Source organism: Rhinoderma darwinii, chromosome 6 (genome assembly GCF_050947455.1).
Source record: "Rhinoderma darwinii isolate aRhiDar2 chromosome 6, aRhiDar2.hap1, whole genome shotgun sequence".
Lineage (NCBI taxonomy): Eukaryota > Metazoa > Chordata > Amphibia > Anura > Rhinodermatidae > Rhinoderma > Rhinoderma darwinii.
The window spans coordinates 132322953-132350479 of NC_134692.1; the positions used below are offsets into that span (position 1 = coordinate 132322953).

At 44.4% G+C, this 27527-nt stretch overlaps 1 protein-coding gene across 1 annotated transcript; it reads right to left on the minus strand.

Moving 5' to 3' along the window:
• Positions 1-982: 982 nt before the first annotated feature.
• Positions 983-27527, minus strand: JPT2 (Jupiter microtubule associated homolog 2). The gene is made up of 5 exons (XM_075830378.1): positions 27385-27527; positions 11025-11173; positions 5349-5491; positions 5149-5194; positions 983-2986 (listed from the first exon to the last, which is right to left on the minus strand). The coding sequence occupies exons 1-5, from the start codon at positions 27438-27440 to the stop codon at positions 2808-2810; spliced, it is 573 nt and encodes a 190-aa protein (XP_075686493.1). The 5' UTR covers positions 27441-27527; the 3' UTR covers positions 983-2807.

The window sequence follows — 27527 nt, forward strand, 5'->3', positions numbered from 1 at the left end:
AACAAAGAGACAAAAAAACATTCTAAAATGTCTGAACTGATGGATCAGAATAGCTGGCAGAGTTAGGGGGCTGTCAAGAGTAGGTCTTTTTTTTTATTTTATTTTTTTGTTTCCCCCGAAACAGCACCACTCTTGTGGATAGGCTGTGTCTGGAATTGCAGCTCAGCCAAATTCAAGTGAATAAATATTGCTATACCAAACCAAGCTGGGGCCGTTTCTGGAGGGGGAGAGAGACATTACTTCCTAATTACAGACAATCTCATTTTCAGATCCCCTATTATGGTGGATTTAGCTAATAGAAGCCCCCCCCAACTCAGGACCCCCTTCATTAGCCAAAAGCAGCACAAATGTCCATTGATTTGAGTGGCTGCCACCACGTACTAAGTTTTAGCTGCAGAAAAAAAAAAAATCAACGTATAAGTCAACTTGTACACGACCGTTTCCTATTTGCAGACCCCCAAAACACAGGTCCTAGTGGCTTTTGTGTGCGGTCCGTTTATTTTTTTCCCCAGACCCATACATTAGTATAGGTTAGACGAACCGCATATATGAACAAGAATTGAACCTGCGCTATAATTTGCAGACCGGACACGTGGATCCGCAAAGGAATGGATGTGTACGTGGCCCTATAGATATGAACGGTTCAGTATGTGATCTGTAAAAAAAAAAACGGACACTGAAGAAAACAGTAGTCGTGCGCAAGAGTCCTAATGCAGAGGTTCACTCATCACAGAGAGTGAGAACGGCTCCAACACGGGCATCCACCCCTCCACCCAGTGTGGGCATGACCGTGTGAAATATGGTTGCCCAAATTAGACGATCCCCCTTTAAAGGGTCCAGTTTTGGTTGCATAGACTCTGGCATCCTTCAGTTATACATCTCGTCTCTTTAGGTTCCCCCTCCTAAAAGGGCAACAGAACTGCAAAGTGTGAACTGGGCTTTATAGATTGTACCATCATAATGAGGAATCTATGCAAATAAGTAAATCATGTCCCGGCTCCAGTTTTCTGCAGCGGATTATTTTTTATTAGGTCTTTTTTTACATGGTCATATTTACAATAATGGAATTCTTACATCCATCTGCTGGCATCCGGCAGTCAGTCATTTTAGGATATTACTCCAGGTAAAGCGGATACAATGAGTTATGCCTAGTGCAGGGCATGAGGGGGTGGAGCATGACAGAGATTCTCACTTTAGTGTCCTTCGAATCCCTGTGTCATGCTCCGCCCCCTCAGGTCCTGCACTAGACCTAAAACGGTGCATCAGTTTTGTTTGGAGTGTTCCTTTAAGGACTGATTGATTCAGTGGGACTAATGACATCACATATAATACAATATAATTGCATCCCACAAAATGGCTAACTGCATCAGGAAAACTCCAGTCTTATAATAATGGCTTTATTTTCATCACTTCACTGTAATCTGAAAACGTCATAAGCCACAAATAGGCGACATCCCCATACAGATCCTTAAAGGAACACGCAGGGCATCAGGGGGCGGGGCATGACATTCTCCCTTTGGTTTTACATGTGTCATGCACCGCCCCCTCTCATTCTGCACTAAGTTTAACAGTGAAAACCTTTTGCCCAACGTTATTCTTTAAAGGAATATTTATTTTAGGCAAATGATGAGATTTCCCCGTCTACACCTGACTGGAAGTGGATGCAGAGGGTGCGAGCACCTATTGTCGAGGAGGCCCTTAAAAAGCGGAGGTGATCAGAAGGCAACAGAACAGGTAACAGAATCAGCAGGATATGCCCAGGAGACCCCGACATAAAAAAACCCACACATACAACACAGTGGGTTTAATATGGTGGTGCCCACGTTCACAAACATGGCACTAGTTTCAAGGACACCGATGGCTGTTCCAATAATTACGGCCACCAAACTTTGGGTGTAGGAAACCATTATCACTTTACATTTTTTAACTTATTGCAAGACTTACAATGAGTTTAGGAACATAAAAGTAAAAATAGTTGTGTAAATTTCTTAAAAATGGAAATTTAATACAATTCTCATGATCACTCTTCCTCTACAACAAATAAAATACCTTAATATAGAATTTTATTTTATCTAAATAAGTTAAAAATGTTGTGCCGATTAATTTCTTAATATATCTTTATAGTGGTTGGCACTAAGTTTTTCTGATACAGAGCTCCAAATGGATAATTGATCAGATTCTGGCTGCCTGCAGCCACCACTAGAGGGAGCTCGGGAGTTTACTGCATACACAAGTTATGCAGTAAGCTCCCCCTAGTGGTGACTGCCGGAAGCCAGCATGTTAACTTTCCAACCTATGTCTATGTAGGGAATATGGAGCTCAGTATCAGAAAAACGTAGCGCCGACCGGTCTAAAGATATATTGAGAAATTAATCAAACACATAATTTGGGGTCTGAAAATGACAATGATAAAAATGCCTAACTCTACTCAGAATCTGCAAGTTCAGGGTTGACAGGTGAATCCTAGTATCCAGCCCCCCATGTCCCTTCATGCTACAAGCCGGCACAGGGATAGCTAAAAGACCCTACCAAACCGCTCTTCATATCTTCCTGTGCCCCTGCCTGCGTGACGTAGACGAAAGCGCGGTATTGTGGTGAACTGCAATCACGCAAAACATTTTTCGATTTTGGGTGGAGTTGTGACTTATTTGAAGCCTAAGATACACGTCTTCATGTTTGCAAACAATTCCGGACGAAAAGTGAAGGAGTTGCCTGCAGCGCCTCATCAGATCAGGACTTTAAAAAAAAAAAAAAAAAAAATAGATCTGGACTCCTGGGTCACCCCGCTAATTCTGTTACACTGTAACTTAATAGAAAGTGACACTAGATTTGCCTCCTGGTGGGTTCAGGACTCTGTTGTGACACCGTGGCCGGGGACCAAGATGTGGTTCATGTGCTGCCATAGCTGGGTCTGGCACCGCAACTTTTTCTTCTTTGGCAACTGGTGTTTTCTCTACTGGTGCGGGAGCTGGTGGAGTAACTTTCACTGCAGGGACAAGGAAATATATCATTGGGTGCCATAAACACAAAATCAATTCTTTAAGGGGTTGTACTAGATTAGAAAAAACATGGAGGCTACTTTTATAAAAAGGTGCCACCCCTGTCTTTAGGTTGTGTGTGGTACTGCAGCTCTGAACCGCTTGCTTCATTGGAGCTGAGCTGCAATACCAGACTCAACCTGTGGACAGGTGTGGCACTGTTTTTGGAAGAAAGGAACCATATTTGTCTAAGCCTGGACAACCCCATTAAAAGGCAATATGTCACTTGGGAAGACCACTTAAAAATGAAGAAAACAAAAAGATAAACAGGTAAGTTCCATCTTCACAACCAATTTTAATTTATTGCTTCAATGCATCTAAAATAAAGCAACTTTACAAATAGTCTTAAAGGGGTTGTTCAGACACGGACAACGGATGACGTGTCCACAGAATAGGTCATCAGTATATGATTGGTGGGGGTCCAACACCTAGAACCTGCACCAACCACATGCCGGATGTTATGCAGGGCGCGTAAAAAGACGCCCGCGAAAAAGTGCATGTCACTTCTTGGGCCGTTTTTGGAGCCGTTTTTCATTGACTCCATTGAAAAACAGCTCCAACAACATCCGTAAAATACGCCGCGAAAAACGCGAGTTGCTACAAAAACTTCTGAAAATCAGGAGCTGTTTTCGCCTGAAAACAGCTCTGTATTTTCAGACGTATTTTGCTAATCCGTGTGAACATACCCTTAGTTTACAATCTGCAATAATACAGACACATAGGAGCTGTAGACACAAAACGGTAGCCGATTTTTAAATAAGACTATCGTTTTGAGTCTGCAGCTCCTATGTGTCTGCATGGTAACCGACTGCAAACAAACCCTGTGCAGCCATATAAACATCTGTCCTTTAAGGCCCTTCTACACCGGCCGACAATCAGCCGGTGCAGCGAGTGCCGAGCAACGAGACATTGTTGATCGGCGCTCGTTTGCTCCTGTCACACGGAGCTATGGATGGGTTCGAGCGGTAGTTACCCCGACCGCTCGTTCCCATACATCATCATGTCGGCAGCGCGTCTCCCCATTTACCCAGGGAGATGTCCTGCCGACAACAATATTTTACTTTTATAAAACGATACGACCAGCAGATGATTGAGCGTTTGCTTGTTTATCCGCTGATCGCTGCCCTGTTTACACAGGGAAATTATCGGCAACGAGCGTTATATGAACGCTCGTCTGCCCGATATCACCCAGTGTGAGATCCCCTTAGCTTCTTGCTAATCTATCAAATGTATGTTAGTAAGAATCAGGGGGCAGACATGAGATTGTGACTACAGAGGGTTTGTTTGTAGTCTGTTACCATAGAGACACAAGTCATAAGACACCAAAACGGTAGATTTTAAATTAGGACGATTTGCAAAGTTGCTTCATTTTTCATGCATTCAAATAAAAGCAAAACTGGTATTGCAGGTGAACTACTAATGGGGAGCAGTTTACTAGGCGCTGCATCCAATAGGGTGTCATATTCCCTTCATGTTGCAGTTCTCACTGTAATTTTTACAAGAACCTCATTGATTGGTTAATATACAGTTTCTAAGAATTAGAACCGGCTTGCATTCTGAACCGGCTTGCATTTCTACAGATAGGAAACATATATATTTTTTCTTTTTATGTTTATTATGTTTTTGTTTTGCTCCACTTCCCCCCCATTGCTGCAATATGGTAGATGTTATTCTACAGCTGTGTCTATATTCAGCTATTACACACGGCCCACACGGTCTAAAATAGAGCAGGTCAGACAGAGAGTCGGTGACGATGTATATATAAATAAATGACGCACGGCCAGTAATCACTCCCGAAGTAAACGTGAATGTCCCCATAATCTCTGACAAATGCTAGCCACAGACATGGATAATTCAGCCCATGCTCATCTGTACCATTCTCTAGCAACAAAATATCTGCAACACTCCCCACACATCAGACCCAAAAAAAAGAAAAAAAAGTTTTTTTTAAAGAAACAGCGCCACTCTTGTCCATAGGCTGTATGTGGTATTACAGCTCAACCCCCTAAGAGTGGCCCTGTTTCTGAAATCACATACAACTATTAACAGGCATTGCCAGATCATTTCCTATGCAAGATTAAATTGGGGGTTGGGGGGGGATGTTACATACCAGGTGTAGAGTTTTTTGTAACTTCTTCTTTTAAAGAAATGTTATCCTACAAAATGAAAAATAATTATATAAAATAATGTAATAATGTCATACAGAAAATACATGACATGACTGATTTCCCCCAGACAAGTGGAAGACGCTCATCCTATATGTGGAGTAATCTCGGATTTCATATAGACAGGGTGTACAGTATATGATACCTTAGGTTTATTTGGATGCGCCTTTGGGCTTGTTTGCAGCTGTGATTCACCAAAAATTCCACTGCGTTTTCCAGCTGGTGGGTTTTGCCGTACAGATGATTGTACAGGGTCCGGGTCCCGGAAGATACCACTGGTCTTGCCACCTATGCGATAAAGCCGAACACAGATCAGTAAAATGGCATCGAATGCTGTCCACAGACTAGATATTTACGGTCTAATCCATTCAATTTTATTGAATCTACTGATGAAAATCCTACCATAAAACATTAGATCGTCAAAATCCTGACCATGATGAATCATGGCTGGGCCCATTCACCAAACTTCGGCAAAACCGCCCATTTGGCGGGTCTGGCCGACGATCTAATGTGTATGGATCCCACCCCGACGGCAAATGTCAGAGTAGAGAAAGATCTGTCATGTCGGACTTCAACATGTCTGATCATATAGTCCTACAGGAGATCAGCAGCTGCCATAGTTGTCTGGCAGCAGCTTATTCCCCTCTCCCCATTGAAATAAACATGTATGCTCAGTCAAATGTCCTGCCAGACCGCTATTGGTTTACGGCCAGCCTTTTGCTGAATCGGCAGCTACCGCCCCATAAACATACACCGCTTGGCTGAGCATGATTGTTTATTCCACGAGGGAAAAAAGGAGATAAGTAGCTGCCAGTCACTTCTGGCAGCAGCTGATCTCCTGGGACGACGAAATGCAACATGACCGATCGTCATTTTTCCTGAAGTCTGCCATCGGGAGACAGTCGGGGTGCCCCCATACACATTCAATTGTGATGGCGGAAATCGGGAAATATAATAATGTATGGGCAGCTTAACTTATTACTACTCATTTACGGCTAATAAAGCTCAGTTTTGATTCCTGACGAAGTAGAATTTATTTCCGTAGATTATATAGCTCAAGACCGGCAGGAGAGAACAAAAAAAAAAAAAAAAAAAGCACCATGTCTGTGTGGGATACGACCGCCTCACACGCCACAGCTTGTAAATCTGCCGCCTCCTCACTGCTCCCATGATATTTGCACATCTGGCCAGTTCCTGGATTTGTTTGCATTACCCTCCTCCCCGACACACGAGTCTATGTACAGGCGGAGGCCGGAATGCAGAAGACGACAAGACAGACACCGCTCTGCACCGTATATGACAGAAGACCTGGTGCAGCCCGCCCGGTGACCGCTCCGCCGTACCCAGAGATCTTGCATATTTTGGTTTTTCCCCAGATTAGGCAATAAAAGTTTAATCAGATATTATTCGCTACGTGTCGTAATAAAAATGTAGTCAGCCGCTCCCACACACAGGAGAATATCCGCGCTGTGCAAACATCTGGACTGACAGCAGAAAAACGTCTTCGCCAGTCAAGGGGGAGCCTGCGAGTATCTCAGTAGCTGACACAAGACCCAGCTCAGCACAATCCCCAGCTCCCTCTAGTCCTCCCATACCCTCACCAGGAAACCTCTAATACTGTGCGACCCTAAGACTACGTGTACACGTTGCAGATTTTGGTTGACAATCCGCATCGAAACGCAGGCAAAATCTACGCCTAATTGTACGCTTTGTGATGCGGTTTTAGGTGCGGTTTTTAAATTTTGATGCGGAAATAGGTTGCGATTTTATGCTGCGGATTTTGGTGCGTTTTTTAAAAAATCTTGTCAGATACAATTCGCAAGCGGAAACGCAAGATAAACTGACATGCTGCGGATATTAAAATGCAAACCGCAGATCAATTTATGCGCAGAATAAAAGATAAAAAAAAAACAACGTGTAGATGAGATTTCCGAAATCTTATTTTGCTGGTACTATATTACACTGTGGATTTGCAGCACGAAAATACATGCGGCAAAACCGTGCGTAATTAGCACCGTGTGAATTTCATATACATGAAGTAATCTAGGAGGGGCAAGTTACAAGTCTAAACTTCAAAGTAAATGTCCAACCTTCAATTTGTTTGTTTTTTACCTAAATATTTAAAAAAATTCTGTGATGATTCATTTCTTAATATATCTTTATGGTGGTCAGAGCTCCTTTTTTCTGATACAGAGGTAAACAAGGAACCAATTCTTGCTCTCACAAGTCACCACCAGAGGGCGCTTATGAGCTAACTGCATACAAATACACTGGAATCAATAATCAAACAGTAGGTAGTAAGCTCCCCCTAGTGGTGACTGAAGGCATCTAGAGTTTGATCAGTATTAAATGGGTTTTCAAAAGGACTTAATCCAATTCTTTGAATCTGTGGTGTCCCAGTTGTCGGAGCGCCATCAATGAGTGCTGGGAATGCCATAAAAATCTTTGGTCAGAAAATTCCCATACTAATTCAGGTGAGCTAACATGCGTGTTAATAGAGGGATGATAACCAAATGCACCACGGCCAGATTTGGTGGCTTCCCCTCACTACTACCTTACAGACCCTCCTAAAAGTATTATGAATGTTTTACCACCCAAACTGCTGTAGCAGCACAAGAGCAAATATGATTAATTTTGGAGACTGGCAAACTACATGTTCAGATTCTGAGGGGGGGGGGGGGTAATCTACGTTGTGTGTGTCAGCAACCTTCGGCACTACAGCGGTTGTGAAACTACATTTCCCAGCATGCCCTGACAGCCTTTGGCTGGAAGAATAGTCTTTGGCTATCAGAGCATGCTGGGAGTTGTAGTTTCACAACAGCTGGAGTGAGTGCCGAAGGTTGTGGCGATATTTACTAAAAGGGGAACAAGGATATCCAAGTACGAGGAGAGTCACTTGTCCACTTAAAAACGTCTGAGTTACACAACTTCAGTTTATTGTATAACAGAAATCCCGTCTCAAGTTTCCTTACAGACCAGACTCGTTCAGTTCTGTCTTTCTTGCACAAACCTTTCAGTCACTTGTCATCTGTAAATAGAGTCTTTATCCCATTCATATAGAGCAGAAGGGCCACCAGGTGTGAAACCCAAGACCCTGCAAAGGTGATGGAGAGTCCGCTCCGGGAGCTACGACTTACTGGTTACAGCAACCGTCCTCAGGGAGATAAAATACTAAAATTTTATAACTATTCTACAATCTTGGACTACGTTATGAGCCTCGTCCAACGGTTTGCAACCACTTTACAAGACTTAAAGGGGCTGTCCACGACTGAACAACGGATGACCTAGGTCCGACACCTGAACCTCGCACCTATCAGCTGCCCCGGGTGTTATGAAGGGTACGCCGTAGTAGAAAAAAAAAGAAAAAAAAAAAAAAAAAGAGCGAGAGGGGGAGAGAAAAGAGCGAAAGAGAAAAGAGCGAGAGGGGGAGAGAAAAGAGCGAAAGAGAAAAGAGCGAGAGGGGGAGAGAAAAGAGCGAAAGAGAAAAGAGCGAGAGGGGGAGAGAAAAGAGCGAAAGAGAAAAGAGCGAGAGGGGGAGAGAAAAGAGCGAAAGAGAAAAGAGCGAGAGGGGGAGAGAAAAGAGCGAAAGAGAAAAGAGCGAGAGGGGGAGAGAAAAGAGCGAAAGAGAAAAGAGCGAGAGGGGGAGAGAAAAGAGCGAAAGAGAAAAGAGCGAGAGGGGGAGAGAAAAGAGCGAAAGAGAAAAGAGCGAGAGGGGGAGAGAAAAGAGCGAAAGAGAAAAGAGCGAGAGGGGGAGAGAAAAGAGCGAAAGAGAAAAGAGCGAAAGAGAAAAGAGCGAAAGAGAAAGAGCGAAAAAGAGAGAGAGCGAGAGAGAGCGAGAGAGAGCGAGAGAGAGCGAGAGAGAGCGAGAGAGAGCGAGAGAGAGCGAGAGAGAGCGAGAGAGAGCGAGAGAGAGCGAGAGAGAGCGAGAGAGAGAGAAAGAGAGAAAGAGAGAAAGAGAGAGAAAGAGAAAATGACTATATCTGTGGCAAGACACTGCCAGCGGAAGTCAACTACAACATTGGAAGGCATTTGTACAGAAAGAGTTGATCAATTTTGTCATGACTTATCTTGTACTGCTCTTGAATTACAGTCTATATTAGATCCACGGCTGTATTCACAATTCAGGCGGTTGCCATTTGAAACAGTCATCAATCTTGCTGACAGACACACCCCTAACAGCTTAGCAGAGCTCTTACAAATCAGTGGGAAAGTTTGTGTCCCGTACAGTGCCTGGTCTAAAGACGACACTTCCCAGAATGCAACTCACCAGAGCCAGTAAGGAATACACCTACTCCACCTGTGTAGAATAGAGAGTGCAGCTCTAGAGTTTAAAGAGGCTCTGTCACCAGATTTTGCAACCCCTATCTGATATTGCAGCAGATAGGCGCTGCAATGTAGATTAAAGTAACGTTTTTATTTTTAAAAAACGAGCATTTTTGGCCAAGTTATGACCATTTTTGCATTTATGCAAATGAGGCTTGCAAAAGTACAAGTGGGCGTGTTTAACATAAAAGTCCAACTGGGCGTGTATTATGTGCGTACATCGGGGCGTGTTTACTACTTTTACTAGCTGGGCGTTCTGACGAGAAGTATCATCCATTTCTCTTCAGAACGCCCAGCTTCTGGCAGTGCAGACACACAGCGTGTTCTCGAGAGATCACGCTGTGACGTCACTTCCTGCCCCAGGTCCTGCATCGTGTCGGACGAGCGAGGACACATCGGCACCAGAGGCTACAGATGATTCTGCAGCAGCATCAGCGTTTGCAGGTAAGTCGATGTAGCTACTTACCTGCAAACACTGATCCTGCTGCAGAATCAACTGTGCCGGTGTGTCCTCGCTCGTCTGACACGATGCAGGACCTGGGACAGGAAGTGACGTCACAGCGTGATCTGCCAGAAGCTGGGCGTTCTGAAGAGAAGTGGATGATACTTCTCGTCAGAACGCCCAGCTAGTAAAAGAAGTAAAAACGCCCCGATGTACGCACATAATACACGCCCACTTGGACTTTTACTTTTAAACACGCCCAGTTGTACTTTTGCAAGCCTCATTTGCATAAATACAAAAATGGTCATAACTTGGCCAAAAATGCTCGTTTTTTAAAAATAAAAACGTTACTGTAATCTACATTGCAGCGCCGATCTGCTGCAATAGCAGATAGGGGTTGCAAAATCTGGTGACAGAGCCTCTTTAAGGTCGTGTTCACACGGGGTGGATATGCTGCGGAAAAGCAAGCAGCGTATCCGCCCTGTGCACAGCAGGGAATTCCGGGCGAAAAAGCTAACCAAACTGCTGCATTAGCCGGTCTGCTAGCAGGCCGGCCTCCTGGGATGACGTTTCATCCTACGAGACCGCTGCAGCCACACAGGATGAAGAGTCATCCAAGGAGGCCGGCCTGGAGGAAGAAACGCAGACTCCTAGGTAAGTATAGTGTTTTTTGTTTTTTTTTCAGAGTTGCGTGTTTTGCAGCGGGATTTACCTCCCATTGAAACCAATGGGGAAAACCCACAACGATTATGCAAATACAATTGACATGCGGATATTCCGCTCACTATTTACACAGTGTGTGGATGACATTAGTTCAATCTCACCCGCTTTGCTGCTACTGAATTCTGCTGCGTATTCTCCGTCCGCAATTCCGGAAGGAAAAAACGCAGCAGTTCCTCTACGTGTGGACAAGTCAGAATACAGGTTGTAACGAAGGATGTATCTGACATTTTCTATATATTTATAATTGTTCTAGGTGGAAGGTGTTGAAACGTGGATTAACACTTTAGGAAATCCAGTCTAAATAATTCCATGTCTGATCATATAAACACTGACCGGGGGGGTTGGATTTCTTTGGTGCGTTTCCTTGCTCCGGAGGCGCTTCAAAGATGTTAGAGGACATCTTGTTCTGTCGTCTTGGTGCCGCAACTTCCTCTGAATTGCCAAATATACAGCTTGATCCTCCACCTGGCGGCTTCAAAACCCTACAGGAGGCGGAGGAGAAAACAGATGAGCAATTCTGCAGTGGTGAGGAGTGATATGGTGACGGATATGGCGTATCCTTATCTGCTTCTTAATATTTTAGCATCCCTCCTTACACACTAATGCACCAGTTAAAGGGTAAAGTCAAATCTAAAACTGTATACTTGAACCTTTATGGGAAAACGATGATTGGTGAGGGTCCCCTTCCCTCGGCCCCTCAAGGCCCTATTATATGGCCCTATTATCTGCCTGTCTGATAGGATCCTTAGGCGCTGTTCAAATATTTCTATAAGATCATTGACTGTAGTTCTGCAACATTAAAAAAAAAAAATTGTCTCTTAATAAATTTGGTGCATTTTGACAGGTCCTAAAGACAGAACATGAAGTCTAGATTCACACCAAATGTTACATCATTTTCCGGCTTTAGTATTAGAAAATCTGTCGAAAAAAGTTGAAGCCCGTGCCCACTTCTGTAAACCCACGCACTTTTATCTAAACATTCAAAACCGGGAAGTGCTGAGAAAAGGCAAAAAAATTCTGCGCAAATATGGCAGGCGCCACAATGGAAAGATGGAAAATTTTTGGGCTGAATTCCTGTCGAAACGCAGGTGCTGTCCTTACAAGAGAGCGCTTTGATACGCTGCAACGAAAGCCATGCACCTGGGTCAGTTAGACGGAAAATCAGCCAATAAATTTTCCATTCACTGACAGCAAACAGGTCCTAAAATATCGAATATCATCAATTAGGCTTTACGTATATTGTTTCTTTGATCTATGTTATCTGCATCGGCAGAGCAGTTCAATGCAAGCTACTGCCCTCTGTTATCATCCATTTCTCGAAACATTTACATACATAGGGGTGACTGATATTCGCAGCTCGTCTTATAAGCAGTTTAATAATCTTGTATTGGGAAGGTCATGGAGAGCTACGTGAGGACTATTATGCGGAGCTGCTGATAGTCTAAGTGGCGTCGGCTGCGCTAGACGAGTTTGGCTCACGTAGTGACTGCGGCGTGAGGAGTTGGCATTCGTATCGCCGTGTAAAAGGACCTCCAGATATTAAAAGCAGAGAGCGTGATCGCTGCCAGCAAACATCAGCTGATATACGGTGGGGGAAGGGACGACTAACCACAAGACACTATGCAAACATCCAACGTACTAAGTCCACTACTTGCACCTCACTTACTCTCTCTCTCATTACAAACAAATAAAGCTGCGTCATGACTGCGATTTTACGGCAACGTAACATCGGGAGCGCTTCATAAAGACGCACGTGTAGTAAAAAACACCACACAGACTCACATCAATAGGAAATGCACCTCATGTGAACAGCACAGTGTATTTCCTATTGAAATCAATGGGAAACTGTTTGCAGGTGTATTTCGGAGCATAATACGAGCCTTTTACGCTTCAAAACAAGCCGTGTGAACAAAAACACTGAAGATTTTGCTTGCATTTTATATGCCAAAACAAGAAAATAAAAATAGGCCTTAGAGGTATCCTCTCCTGGATCCTATTCTGGTTTAGTCCTAAAAAAAAAAATACATGCAACATCTGCAGTAAACCTGCACTGTGTGAACAAGGCCTTTTTATTTTTCTCAGTTTATGCTCCACTCCTGGTTTTGGCTTACAAATACTGACTAAATACGCTTGTGTAAGAGTGGCCTGAAAGGGTGATTCCCTTCAGTGGTCTCCGATAGGCATCAAAAGGCGGGAGTTGTGCACGTGAGCGCAGCCACCGCTCCATTGATTCTCCACCTGGACCCCAGGTCCTTGAGTTGGGACCCGCATCTATCAGACTTTTATGGCATATCTCGCAGAGGAGATGGGAATACCCTTTTAATGTCTCATGCACAGTGGTCCTCCTACATTGTAGCGGAATGCAGCTGTAACGTGGAGTTGAAGAATCTTGTGCATTTCAGCTATTTACACAGGAAACGCTTCTAACTTTTCCCAGCTGCTGCAGCGGAGGTGATGGGGCCCATTTCAAGGCCCTGAAATGTCCCAAAGATGGAGAAACAGAAAAATCACCAATTCACAGACAGAAAAGACAAATCCAGATCAGATCTGGTCAGAAGACGACAACACCAGGACTAGGCCCCGCGCCAAAGAATTGTGATGAAGACAACATTTCAATGACAAGTCCCACATTCAGCACTACAAGTCCTTCTGTAGCTCAGCAGTAACTTCTTATATACTATAGTCTAGTGATCAAATGTACAGGACCCCACAGCAGCAAATACCTCCTGCCAGCAATAACCGATCAACGTACGGATACAGGAGGCTCCTGCAGATATATACCAACCATCCCAATGTAGGGATACAGGAGGCTCCTGCAGATATATACCAACCATCCCAATGTAGGGATACAGGAGGCTCCTGCAGATATATACCAATCATCCCAATGTAGGGATACAGGAGACTCCTGCAGATATATACCAATCATCCCAATGTAGGGATACAGGAGGCTCCTGCAGATATATATACCAATCATCCCAATGTAGGGATACAGGTGACTCCTGCAGATATATACCAATCATCCGAATGTAGGGATACAGGAGGCTCCTGCAGATATATACCAATCATCCCAATGTAGGGATACAGGAGGCTCCTGCAGATATATACCAATCATCCCAATGTAGGGATACAGGAGGCTCCTGCAGATATATACCAATCATCCCAATGTACGGATACAGGAGGCTCCTGCAGACATATACCAATCATCCTAATGTACGGATACAGGAGGCTCCTGCAGACATATACCAATCATCCCAATGTAGGGATACAGGAGGCTCCTGCAGATATATACCAATCATCCCAATGTAGGGATACAGGAGGCTCCTGCAGATATATACCAATCATCCGAATGTAGGGATACAGGAGGCTCCTGCAGATATATACCAATCATCCGAATGTAGGGATACAGGAGGCTCCTGCAGATATATACCAATCATCCCAATGTAGGGATACAGGAGACTCCTGCAGATATATACCAATCATCCCAATGTACGGATACAGGAGGCTCCTGCAGATATATACCAATCATCCCAATGTACGGATACAGGAGGCTCCTGCAGATATATACCAATCATCCCAATGTAGGGATACAGGAGGCTCCTGCAGATATATACCAATCATCCCAATGTAGGGATACAGGAGGCTCCTGCAGATATATACCAATCATCCCAATGTAGGGATACAGGAGGCTCCTGCAGATATATACCAATCATCCCAATGTAGGGATACAGGAGGCTCCTGCAGATATATACCAATCATCCCAATGTAGGGATACAGGAGACTCCTGCAGATATATACAGCAGCTTAACCCTCCATTGCCCAGTGCACACATGGCACACACCATTGAAGGGATGTGGACGTCACTGAATTCTCAGGGTATTCTAGAAAAAGTGCACGATCACCAGGATTATACTATTAAGCCCTTTTCCTTAAAGGAAGGAACCAAGCCAAAGTCAAGTGAGGTTCTCAGGAAGAGCTTACTCTATGGCGCTGGCCAAAGGGTTTCTCTTATAGAATAGCTGAAAGTGGTTAAAAGGGAATCCGGCACCAGGACAGTCTCCCTTCGGCCCACAGTGGACAAACCCGTACTAAAAACCTGGCTCCTACAGTCCACCCCTGATGTATGGGAGACCCTATGACAGCTGAATTAGTAAATGCAACGACACTTATTGACCGGCCCCTCAAATACAAATTAGGACCCAGAAGACGTAAACCTCGAACGATCCACTTTTTTAAAAGCAAAGTTATTCCGGTGTCTAAAAAGAGTTATGGCTGCTGGGAAATGGATAAAGAGATCCCTAAAAGCAGAGACGGCTTTTCTCAGGCCTAATTTACCCAATGTACCTTATAGATGTAGTGGAACCTATTTTGTTGACATCATTCAAAAAGGGAGTCCCTCTAAATAAAGTTTGTTGAAACGAGCAGAGAAATGCTCTTATAGGATCGGTATTAGATCTTAGGGACCTCAACTACGTGGGCCGTAAACACAGCAAACTCGGGAGGTAAATGAACAGCAAAGTCCATGTAGCCGGAGTCCTCGCTCTCCAGAACCAAATCAACGGAAAACTACAAATGGAGGAGAGCACCCTTTTCAACAAACTTTATTTACAAAAAGCAATAGGACCCGATGAGTCCTGAAGATGTCCTACACCATGGAATGAATAGGTCTCTATGGTTTACCATTGGTCAGACTTTATGGTGATTGACCTCGTCTTTAGTACAAGGCCTCGTCTGGTCTCCACTTTCCATCTTGGCTAATGAGGGAGGAAATCCCCAAGCGAGGTCTCCTAAAATTATGAGAACATTCGTTATTTTAGCGAAAAGGAAACCCTTGTCCCAGGAGATGACGGACACAGTAGAGGTCACTACTATAGACTGTGCACTATCCCATAATGGAAAAAAATAATTAAAAAAATGTACGCTACAGGAGACAATAGAAGCCAAGTCCATATAACGACGGCCACGATGGCGGAGAACAGGGAACATTAATAATATACAATGACGAGCCTGTTTAGCAGAAGACACGATTCTCCCCTCCCCCTCCCAGTCTTTTATAAGAAACAGGAAAAACCTAAAAAGCAGCCTTGTGTCAATCACTTAACCCCGTAATGACCAGTCACTCTCTTTTTTGTTTTTTCATCGTCGCATTCCAAAATGTCATAACTTTTTTAGTTTTCCGTCGACGTAGGTGCATGGGGGCTTGTTTTTTGGTGTACATATAAATATATTGATTAACATTTATCGGAAGGGAATTGAAGAAAACAGCTACTCCAGGGTTTTAAACGTACGCCGTTCACTTCATAAAACAAAGCGAACGTGTATTTATGGGTCGGTAGGATTACGGCGATACCAAATATATAGTTGTTTTTTTTTTAGGTTTTACCCGTTTTGCACAATAAAAACATTTGTAAACAAAAATTATTTGTCTTTGCATTGTCGCAATTCAAGAGCCATAACTTTTGTATATTTCCGTTGATGTAGCCGTAGGAGAGCTTATCTTTTGCGGGACGAGGTGTCGTTTTTTATTAGTACCATTTTGGGGTACATAGGACTTATTGATTAACTTATAATATTTTTGGGGGGAAATATATTATACATATATATATAAAAAAAAAGAAGCAATTCTGATGCTCTATTTTTTTGCCTTTTGGTACAGTGTTTTCTATGCGGTTTAAATAACGCGTTAACTTTATTGTTCGGGTAGATACGATTGCGCCGATATATATGCATTTTTATCAAAGCTTCACTGCCTGTTATAAAATCGATGGGCATATAGTCATGGCAGGTAACCAATGGGCGATAGCGCGAGCCCCCTCCCTGTGTCACTCCACTTAATACGCGGTGGTCGCTATTGACATCAGTATGGGGTCACATGGCCAGGATAGGTTTCTTAGATCCCGGCCGTTGCTGCGGAAGCCTGGCTCTGACTGACTCCCACGATGATCACGCGGGCACAGACCATCACGCACTTGCAAGCCGGAAGGAGACGCTTGCGGAAAGGGGTTAAAGAGTTGGGGAGGCTATACGGACGATTCCTAAAAAAGTTGTGCGAGTGTCATATACTGAACCCTGAAAAATTTGTTCTCAGAGGCCGTATATGCTGAAGATTTTCGCAAAGGAAAAACCTCAGAAGAATCTCATAAAACCGCATGTAAATCAGTCATAGAAATACACAGCAAATTCTGCATTTTTGCTGCGCATATTGCTACGGAATTCATTGTGGATTTTTCGCAGTGGTTTTTACCTTCTACCTGCAAATGAATTGCTGCGATTTTGACACAGAATTTTATGCTCCACATAAAGTCTGTGGGGAAAACGCAGAATCTCGGCTCAAAACCCGCAGCATGAATTGACGAAAATCGCACTGCAGCTGAATTTCCGAACAAATTATGTGCAAATTAATCAGTCGCAGAAAACCTGCAGTGTATCGGGCCTGTTGGAACAGGGTACCCACACATGTAGCAGATTTGTTGCAGATTTCACCCCTTCTACATTGAAAAGTGTGAAATCCGCTGTGAACATCCATAAAAAATAAAAAACACAGAACGAGCGTGCGGAGGATTTAAAAATCTGCTGCATACTCAGACTTCCGTCTGGAAAATGTTCAGCAGCATCTGGATGAGACTTTTAAAATCGTCATCCACTTCCCTGCAGGAGTCTTCTGCTGCAGATTGTCTGCCTGCAAATTCGGGCGGTAAATTCGCTACATGTGCAGGGGGCCTACAAATTACATCAGTGGAGGCCACAGGTTTAGACCACCCACAATTTCAATAATGAATTGAGCTGCTGTGGGCTAGAACGCAACTTATCCCCTTGGGCACTGCTTTGTTATTTCTGCAACTAGAACCCCCTGACCAAGGACTAATCCGAGGACTAGAATGATCTGAATGGTACTAAGGCCACTCCCAACCGTATTACCATAGGGGAACAGAAAATGCTCCCTCTCAGGGATGGGTAAAGAATTCTATCATCTATATTCTGGTCAAGTTTTGTTGACGGCTTTGCACTAAAATTGTATCGGAAAAAACTCAAACCATGTGAATATACCCGAAAAATGACGGCACTTGCTGTCGCTATCTTTAGAGGAATCCCTGGTTGAGAAACACTCGGATACAGTAACAGTATAGTTCTGGTAGCGGTCCAAGCTCATAGACTGAACTGACCAAAACCGGATAACCATTATGGGTCCCACTGGCCGAAGGCCCTATGGACGGCTTCTAAACTGAATTTTACACATACAGGATATTATATACATAGGCCTGGTTAAAATATGAACTAGTTTACATACAAAAAAACCTGTTCAGGTAAACCAGTATTGACCGAAGTCCAGGGGAGAGAAAAAGAAGGTCTGTTGAGCGAGCAAACAATTCAGATGGTTGTGAAACAGACGTGAGCTCAATGAGGAAAAAATATCTGTAACGGACTGATCTTGCTACAGGAGGAGAGGACTGTCTTTAATGGGCATTGAGGGTCCCGGTCCCATAGACTGGACTGTAGCAGGAAGTTATAAGAGTTCTATGAGAGTCCGTCGTCCGTGCATCTGATTGGCTATGGAGCACGCTCTAAATTTTCACCTACAGCAAACATATTTGAGGGACCTGTCAGAGCAGGCAAAAGCACCGACCAAGTCATCCGTATAAGGTCCTCTCTTATTTACCCATTTTGACAGGGTGTCCTCTTGAAGAACAGGTAGCTGATAAAACCCTTGTAAGACGCTCTACTTAGGGCTCATGTATTTCAATGGGGACGTTCACATGACCGTTGTTTCAACAGAGCGTGTGAAGGGTCCGTTAAAAAAAATAGGACATGTCCTATTTTACTGCATGTCATGCATCCCTCCATAGACTCTAGTTTATGGGGGATCTGTGACAACGCGTCCCGCACGGGTGCACCTCGCACGTGAAATAAGTCAGTTTTTCACGGCCGGGGTTGCCGACACTCGTCTGAATGTAGCCCAAGACATATGAAACAAGGTTAGAGCAGGTCTCCCCTAACGAAGTGGCCGTGAAGACAATGGACATATTCTTCAATAACCGAAGTGTGCTTTTTTTTTTTTTTTTTTTTATTTGGCACAACCCGGTATTGCCCAATTACTACAAATAACTATATACAAATGTCTGGTTAGGAAGTGAAATAGAGGAGGTGGAACTGAAAGAAGACAAAAACAAGGAAGGAGAAGGAACAAGTTTGAGTAAAAATCCCCTTTAAATAAATTTAAGTAAATTTTGGAAAGTGCAAACCATACCGGCACCATCGGCAATCACATCGGTTAAAGCCTATAGGCACCAGAACGGCGTTCCTTGCATTTGTAGTTATAAATAGATTCCCTTATAGGCACTTTCCTCCAAGTCTTCAGCGGTTTTGCTGCTTTCTTGTTCTTTGTACGGCCCAATATTTCTTGCATTCCACCGCCGCTCTCTCAATCTCCTCCACTAAAAAAAGGTTACGGCAAACAAAATCAATAGTTTCCTGGTCAGTAATGCAGAGACCGCCAAATATAGAAGAGCGTGCAGGACCAGAGCTCACATGATGTCTAACCGCACAACGTAAAAACAAAGGTTTTATTGTGCCGTAAATAGGACTGGAGTGTGGATTAGGACTCACGCACGCGGCCGTGACAGATTTACGCGCATAAAAAAACTTGCGTAAATTTGGTCAGTTTTTCACTCACAAAGCGCATTTTTTTTTAAATGGAATTGGTGCACAAATCACACGGACGTGATTGACGTTTGTGTGAATGGGCCCTTGCGGTGTGCTTCACGTCTGACAGTGGTTTCAAATACATTGTATTGACCAGGGGGTTAGTGTAAATGGGCAAAACAATTGGACCCATCGGGAATGATCAATATCTGACCTCCATAAAAATCTGGTAAGGCCTCACGCACATTCATCCGGAATTACGGACCCATTCATTTCTATGGCCGACGGACAACTATATATTTACGGGAAGGTGTCCGGGCTGTAGAGACGGCCTTATTTTTTTATTTTACGGACCGTGCTCTCATACTTTATAACGGGAGAACGGTCTGCAAATGCGGACGTCTCTCCACAGCCGGCCGTGCCCGTGATTACGGGCACGATCGTGTGCATGGGGCCTTAGATACATTTTTGGCAATTTTCTGTGGCAGTGCCCAAAGAGGCAGCTACTTCATAAAAGTCCCACAGTCCTCCACACCACCAGCACTTCCACATATCTTGCATCGCGCAGGGGAAGATCGTTGTCAGTTCCCAAAAATAGAACATTGATTGTCAGGTCAATTGGTTTAACGTTTTTAATATTGAGGATTTGTTTGGGGCGCTTCCAGCAGAAGACATGAGGGGAGGGGGTTCATTAATGTAAGCCAGTGTTCTGCCACATTTCGGCACACAAAAAAAAAAAAAAAGCGCGTTTTACGCCAAGTCGGACACTTTTTTTTGATGAGGCATGTGATCAGCTGGCAAATCTAGGATACAAGGATGCAGAGCACAAAAACATCCACACTTCGGGGGTGGGGGAAAGTACCAAATAGTCAGTTGAAAGTCATTTGAGAAGAGAACCAATTCCTGTCTTGAAACGCGCCGCACCCAGATCTCTCCAGCTGAGGGATGAATCCGGGTGGCGACATCTCCCGAAGCGTGAAATGCATTAACAAGGCGGCAGGTGAAGCCACGTCCCCGGCCATTGTTCTGTCAGATGCTCAGACGGTTTAGCCGACACGTTTGATTTACTAGCGGTTGACAGAGTTTCTGTAATTAACCATAACGATGCCAGAAACCACAGTGGGACGTACGACAGACATTGAACGGCTTTGATCTGCATCGTCCAGGACACAAACACACAGTTTACATGTCACAACCAGCCGGGGCACCTGGAGGAAATCATCGCCTGGTCTACAAGACCTTCCAACGCAAAAAGTCGTAGAGGTAATATTTTAGGATACTGAGAACGAACGCAAAAACAGAACTAGTCTCTTTCCAGAGCGTGTCCGATTTGCGTCCTGAAAAAAAGGGCAGTTTTTCATGTGTATGACTTTTTTTTTTTTTATATATACACAACGGATGCATGAAACATGGACAGCACATGGATGTCGTCCGTGTTCTGTCTGTTGTTTTCACGCACTTTTGACTATAATGGGTGACAAAGTCCGCAAAGACGAACCAGAATAGAACCTGCTGTGAGTTTCACGCAGCACACACAATCCGTAAAAAAAACACAGGCCATTGAATTGCATTGGTCCAATGGGCTGTCACTTATTTAAATTGGACAGCAAACAGTTGTAAAATCCGCTAGTGTGAATAAGGTCTAAGTGTATGTTCACATGCAGTGGTTTCAGACGTAATTCGGGCCGTTTACGCCTCGAATTACGCCTGAAAAAACGGCACCATTAAGCCTCCAAACATCTGCCCATTGCTTGTAATGGGATTTACGATCTGTTCCCACGAGGTTTGATTTTACGCGTCGCTGTCAAAATACAGCACGTAAATAGACGCCCACAAAAAAAGAAGTGCATGTCACTTCTTGGGACGTTTTTGGAGGCGTTTTTCATTGACCCCAATAACTGCCGTAAAATACGCGAGTTATAAAAACATCTGAAAATCAGGAGCGGTTTTCGCTTGAAAACAGCTCTGTATTTTCAGACGTTTTTTGCCAAGCGTGTGAACATACCCTCAGCGTAAGTTCACACATAATGGATTTGTTATGGAAATACTCCGCAGCAAATTCGCAGAAAACCACAGGAAATTTTCTTTTATCACGTACATTGTGAGAAAATTCCGCAATAAATACGCAAACATTCTGCAGCAGAAATTGACATGCCGCAACACATGCCAATTTCCAGACGGAAAATTTTCGTAGCATGTGAATAATATTTGTACAAATCTCATCCACTTCGCTAATAATGTAAAACTGCAGAATTTCCATCCCGCAATTCCGGACAGAAATTCTGCAGCGTGTGGACAAGGTCTAATTTAAAGGACTTTCTTTTTTACATCGTAGGTTACATTCACACGTTGCGCACCGCAATGAAAACCGCATGCATTTTTAGAACGACTTGGTGCGTTTTTCGAAGCAGCGGAGTTGTTTACCGCTACGAAAAACAGGGATTCCAAAGAGGCGCTACTAACATTCAGAAATTGTGATGAAAGAAGGTCATTTATTAATAGTTATTGTGGCGAATCCGGTCATCTACGAACGATTTAGCACCGGGTTCCCAACGAACACGCGATGTGCTCCGGGAGAGAGGCGGCAGGGCTTCCGACCGCGCTCCGATTGAGGCGTGCGGCTCTACGTGCCGACCCATGAGAGGGGGGAGAGCCAGCTATCCCTGGCCCGCCTGGGCTCCTCAGCACTGCGGTATCGTCGTGCTTAGCGGGGGGTATTCTGATTTAGAGGTGTTCAGTCATAACCCCACAGATGGTAGCTTCGCCCCATCGGCTCCTCAGCCAAGCACATACACCTGCGGTTCCTCTCGTACTGGGCAGGATTACTATGGTGACAACCCGATCATCAGTGGGGTAAAACTAACCTGTCCCGCCGCGAGAGCTGGATGGGGGAACACTAGAGTAGACGTCGGATGTGTAATGCTAGACATCTAGGACGCGATTTGCTCGTACACCTATGTCTACCATTGCGAGCAGACGCCCCTCTTAAATTTTCTTGACCCAGACTAACAGGAGCATAGATCCCTATGATGTGGTTCATTCGGGTCATCAGGGCATTTGGGCTGGGATGAGATTTGCGTCCGTAATTCAGGTGCAAAAATGTGCCCATATTACGCTGGTCTGAAATAGGCATTAAAGGGGCTGTTCAGGGTTAGAAAAGCACATCTGCTTTCCTCCAAAAACAGTGCCACACCTGTCCAAAGGTTGTGTGTGGTATTGCAGCTCAGGCCCATTCACTTCAGTGAAGTTGAGCTGCAATACCAGACACAACCTGTGGACAGGTATGGTGCTGTTTTCGGAAGAAAGCAGCCATGTTTTTCTAATCCTGAACAGCCCCTTTAATGAGGGAGTCTAAGATGGTAGCAACTGACGGCCGATCGTTCAGCAATTATTAGATGTAATGTGAATGGGAGACAGGAGCCGTAGTGTCTATAGCTGCCTGTCTTGTTTCAATGCCCAATTTATGATGCCACACACACTGGCAAATCACTCAAGTATTCCTGGAAAGAACATGTCCCCTCAGGACCTCAATAGTTGCATTGGGCCTCACATATGAAAACTAGTAGAGACAAGAGCCGGAGGTGGTGCCCACGCCAACCGAGCTGATCTCCAATTCCATTCCAAGGACTGTTTTGCAAAAAATAAAAGCTGCATCTTCACAGGTCGCTACGGGCAGTAGTCGCCACACGAGATCTATTACATGTCGCCCTGACACGAGTTCCCAGTACATAGGGGGATCTCATAACCATCAACCACCTGCAAAGAGGTTGTTTCAATAATTGACCACAGACACCATTACACAATATGCCACACCGTCATCAGGTTGCGGTTATGCCCATCCCCATGATTATAGTGTGACACACCTGATGACAATTCCCAAATGATTCACATTGGGTTTTATATGTAAAACGAATGGACGCCAATCGCCAGCCAAAATACACAAAAACTCAGAAGTAGTTGGGAGGTTTGACTACCCAGTGCTTGCACTCCCCTGTCTTGCTTACTGGGGGCGCACTGCACACAAACTATATAAAATTCAGTATTAAATGGCTCAGTGGCCTGCCGAGGGAGTGTGTGTCCTAGACTCAAGGCATATAGATCGGGATTATGTTTTATTTCGACCCTTCCAACGCACGCAAACCGTGTAACTAAGGCTAGATTTACACGGGCATTTTTCACGTCCGAGGTGCCCCCGTTTTCACGGATCCCCATAGACTTGGAGGGATCCATGAAAACAAGAGAACAGGACAGGTTCTATTTTACAACGGACCCTTCACACAACGGCCGTGTGAACAGCTCCATTGAAAAACATGCGTCTGTGTAACGGCCATCACACGGGCGTATACAACATTAGTGTGAATAAGGCCTAAAGCTGGCCATATTATAAGGTAACTGTCCAACATAAACACGCAGGCTCGACATCTCGACCAATCTGATCATTGATTTGACAATCGAGCTGCCCTCATCCACAACCACAAAACCCACCGAGATCGCCAGAATCCGCCAACATTTATCTAGCGAGTATGGACAGCCTAATAATAGGGTAACGCTGGCTCATCTGCAGGATAGAAATCTCCACACAATTCTCTCCCCGTGACAACGTGATATATACATTACCTCCTTAATGAGCGTGCGACTAACACAAAGCCCACTCAGCTTACATTTTACAAGAGGTTCTCTGTAAATACCGGTGTGAAATAATGTTTTTTGGATTACGACTCTCTCGGTCATCCATCATCCTGATACTTTTACATGAAAGAATTCTACATTCCTACAAGAAAGGCCTCGGCAAGAGCTCGATGTGTGAGGGCCTATCCCTGGTAAACCCTATGAAGGGCCTATAGACAGGATATTGTATGAACGCCGATGCAAGTGACCGCGGTCTACACAAAGCTGACAAGATGATCGATCAAAGTCTAGAAGGAGATACACAAACTACAACAACCGGACACATTCCCGATTGTCCCCATACTCAATTTTAAAGGGGTCTTCAGAGATATAAACGTAGTCCCCAAGGGCCATAAACGTGTTAGAACACAAAAACGTTCTATTCGGTGCCGTTCACATCTGCGTTGGAAGGTCCGTCAGTGGCCTCTGTCGCAGATCTGCCCGAGAATACTGGAGACAATAGCGCAGAATGCTGCGGCGCTATAGTTTCCGGTAAGATAACGGACACCCCAACGGAACCCATTAAAGTCAATAGGTTCCGACGGTGGTGATGCAACGGAAACGGCACGTCCGGTTTTTCTCTTGTTCTGCTTCTCTGACGCTGGTGTGAACCCATCCTATATAATACTCACTGTTCTAACTCCTCTTCGCTCCCAAACTCGAACGTCAAGTGGCTACATCGTCAGGATTCCCCCGACGGCCCATAACTTCCCTATGAAATGGGACCACAGCATAGTCCTCACACTTCCGAAGAGAGGTTATGTTTTTGGAAAGGTTTCTCTGTGTATTACAGCTGCCTTAACTATGCCTGATAATCCAGAAAGGCTGCTAATCCGGCACTTGTTTTCAAAATTAATTCGATAAAATATCAAGTTCTCTACTCTTAAGTGAGATTTAATTACTTTTCCCTGACCATCTGATAATCTGGCATGGATCAGGCACCATAAATTCCGGATTAAAGGAATTTTTGTGTATTAGTGGTTTTGTTTCCGAGACAATAAAAGATACAATTCACGAATACGGCGCAGAGAAAAATACACGCAGAACGAACGTACACCAACCTCCGAGGCTCAGCTATGTCTCGACATATCCTGCAGCCCCCACATTGATCCTAATCTTGCCACGTTTACATGATGCCGGCTGCACCGCACAATGCGGGTTATTACAGAGGACATCAGCAATTAATGGCGAGTAGTTCTCTACGTCTGTAATCCATCACGTAGAAGACAGGTGACTGACAGCGAGCAGCTACCTCCACACTGCAGCAACGCGCACATGTTCAGACATTGCCAAAAAGGACGCGGCGCTAAGAATGTGTTCTCGGAGGCTCGTGGAAATACTGGAACTAGTACTAATAGAATGCCCTGACATCTGCTGGCTTTCTGGGCATGCTGGGAGTTGTAGTTTTTACAACCGCTGGAGAGCCACAGGTTGCAGACCACTGCATAGAATACACAGGTGGAGCAGAATGATTTGGGGCTGACATAGCGGAGTACTATAGTGCATTGCCTAGGCGTGGTCTTGCAGGGTGAATATTACAGAACAGAAGCAGACAATTTCCAGGCATTTAACGAAAATTGATTTCACGTGTATCCGGTTTTGCTTCTTAGGCTGCGTTCACATCTGCGTTCTGGTTTCCGTTGTTCTGCTCCTATTATGGAGGACAACGAGAATACTGGACACTCGAGATCCGTTGCATGACGCAAACTAGCGGAACCTGTAAACTTTAATGGGTTGTCGGGACTCAGTCATTAATGCTGCGCTATTTTGTCCGGCAAAAAATAACAGAACCTGTGACGGAGACTCTAACGGAGCCAACGACGCAGATGTGAAATATACTCAACCAACCACAAATGATCCCTTCCAGGCAATCCTTTAGGAGATTATTATAACACGTCCGCCTTCTTCTAGGAACAGCGCCACTCCGATCTACAGGCTGATGTATTATTTACCTGAAAGTGGCGGGGCTGCAATACCAGACATGGCCAGGAGTGGTGCCATTTCAAAAAGAAGGCCACCATATCTATCTAATCTCATACAACCCCTTTATTATATTAGGTGATTTATTATAATGTTACCGTCAGAATTTATCCCGCGTGTAAATGGAGCGATTCCATTAATAACCTATTAGGGAATTGCTCACAATGCAATTCCCAATTTAAAGAGACAGGACTGTTTAGACGCAGCGGTATACAGTGAAGGGTTCAATGCAGGATTTCTCCTAGGGGACGTTGCAATCTAATAAACATCTAAACAATCTACATGACGGCAGAAGGACAGACAACTGCTTGTAATGCAATTCCCTAATGTAAGTATATTATTACATTAAAGGGGTTGAAGCCGGAGCGGTCCTATAGTGATCATGCAAGATCTATCCTCCGTTCAGGTGGGAGAATACAGAGTCCCAGAGGACTGATCACACGATTAAACGGTAACGAGCGTGGATTTCTTACGCACAATTTAATTTTCGGAATTAATTACAACGACCGCTCTATAGGGTGACATGGGACGAGAAATATGACAACTATGGCGTCAGCGCCGTAAGAACAGAGCCGGCAGGATTCCTGATCTTTACACACCTTTTGCAGAACAAAGCCTGGGCCGGGCATGCAGCATCTCCTCCACACAGGGGACAATAGTCTGCACAGGGCTCACTAGACGGCAGCGCTGGCAGGATGTAGGTAGGCGCACGCTACGACTTAACCCTTTAGGGCAATCTATACAATGATTGCCTCAAGTCTATGGACACCAGGACTCGCTGGGAGTTGTAGTTCTCTGCATCATAAGAGCTTACATCCTCGAGTCGTGTATATAGATAGAACCATTTTGCATAAAATGATACATTAAAGGATCTCATAAATATTTAGCAACAGATTGATACATATAATAAAAATTTCCATCACACATTTTCATATCTGATTATTTCGGTATCAAAGACAATTTTGTCACATACGGAAAATCAAATCGAAACGGTGGCCATAGATACACAGATAATTCGGCAGATCTGTCCAATCGTTGATTTTAACATTGACACGATAATCACCTATAACCAATGGAAATCTAAAATGTATCAGATCTGCCATAAAAACGTTACAGTGTCACGACATCATAACGTAGAACCGCAATCAGTCAAGAACTACCCACGAAGGATCCAGATGTGGCTATATATATATATATATATATATATATATATATAACCATACATTGTAATATTGCAGAATTCTACTAATTGTAGCCAAATCTTTGTGTCTATGGCAACCATAACTCCAGTTCCACCCTTCCTGCCCATTACATGCAGCCCTGCCGATATCTGCAATTAAAGGGCCGTCACATTACCCACCCCGCACCCCCCAGCAGGATATAACCAGCGCCCGCTAGCACGTCTCACCTAGAGCTGGGCTTGTTAGCGGTCTCCAGGCCCTGGAAAGTGTTTGTTGAAGTCATATCTGCGCCTGTCTGCCGGAGGTGCGTCGGAACACTGAGACAGCTACAGCCGATTGCTCACAACCAAGTGAAAGCCTAGAGCAGAGC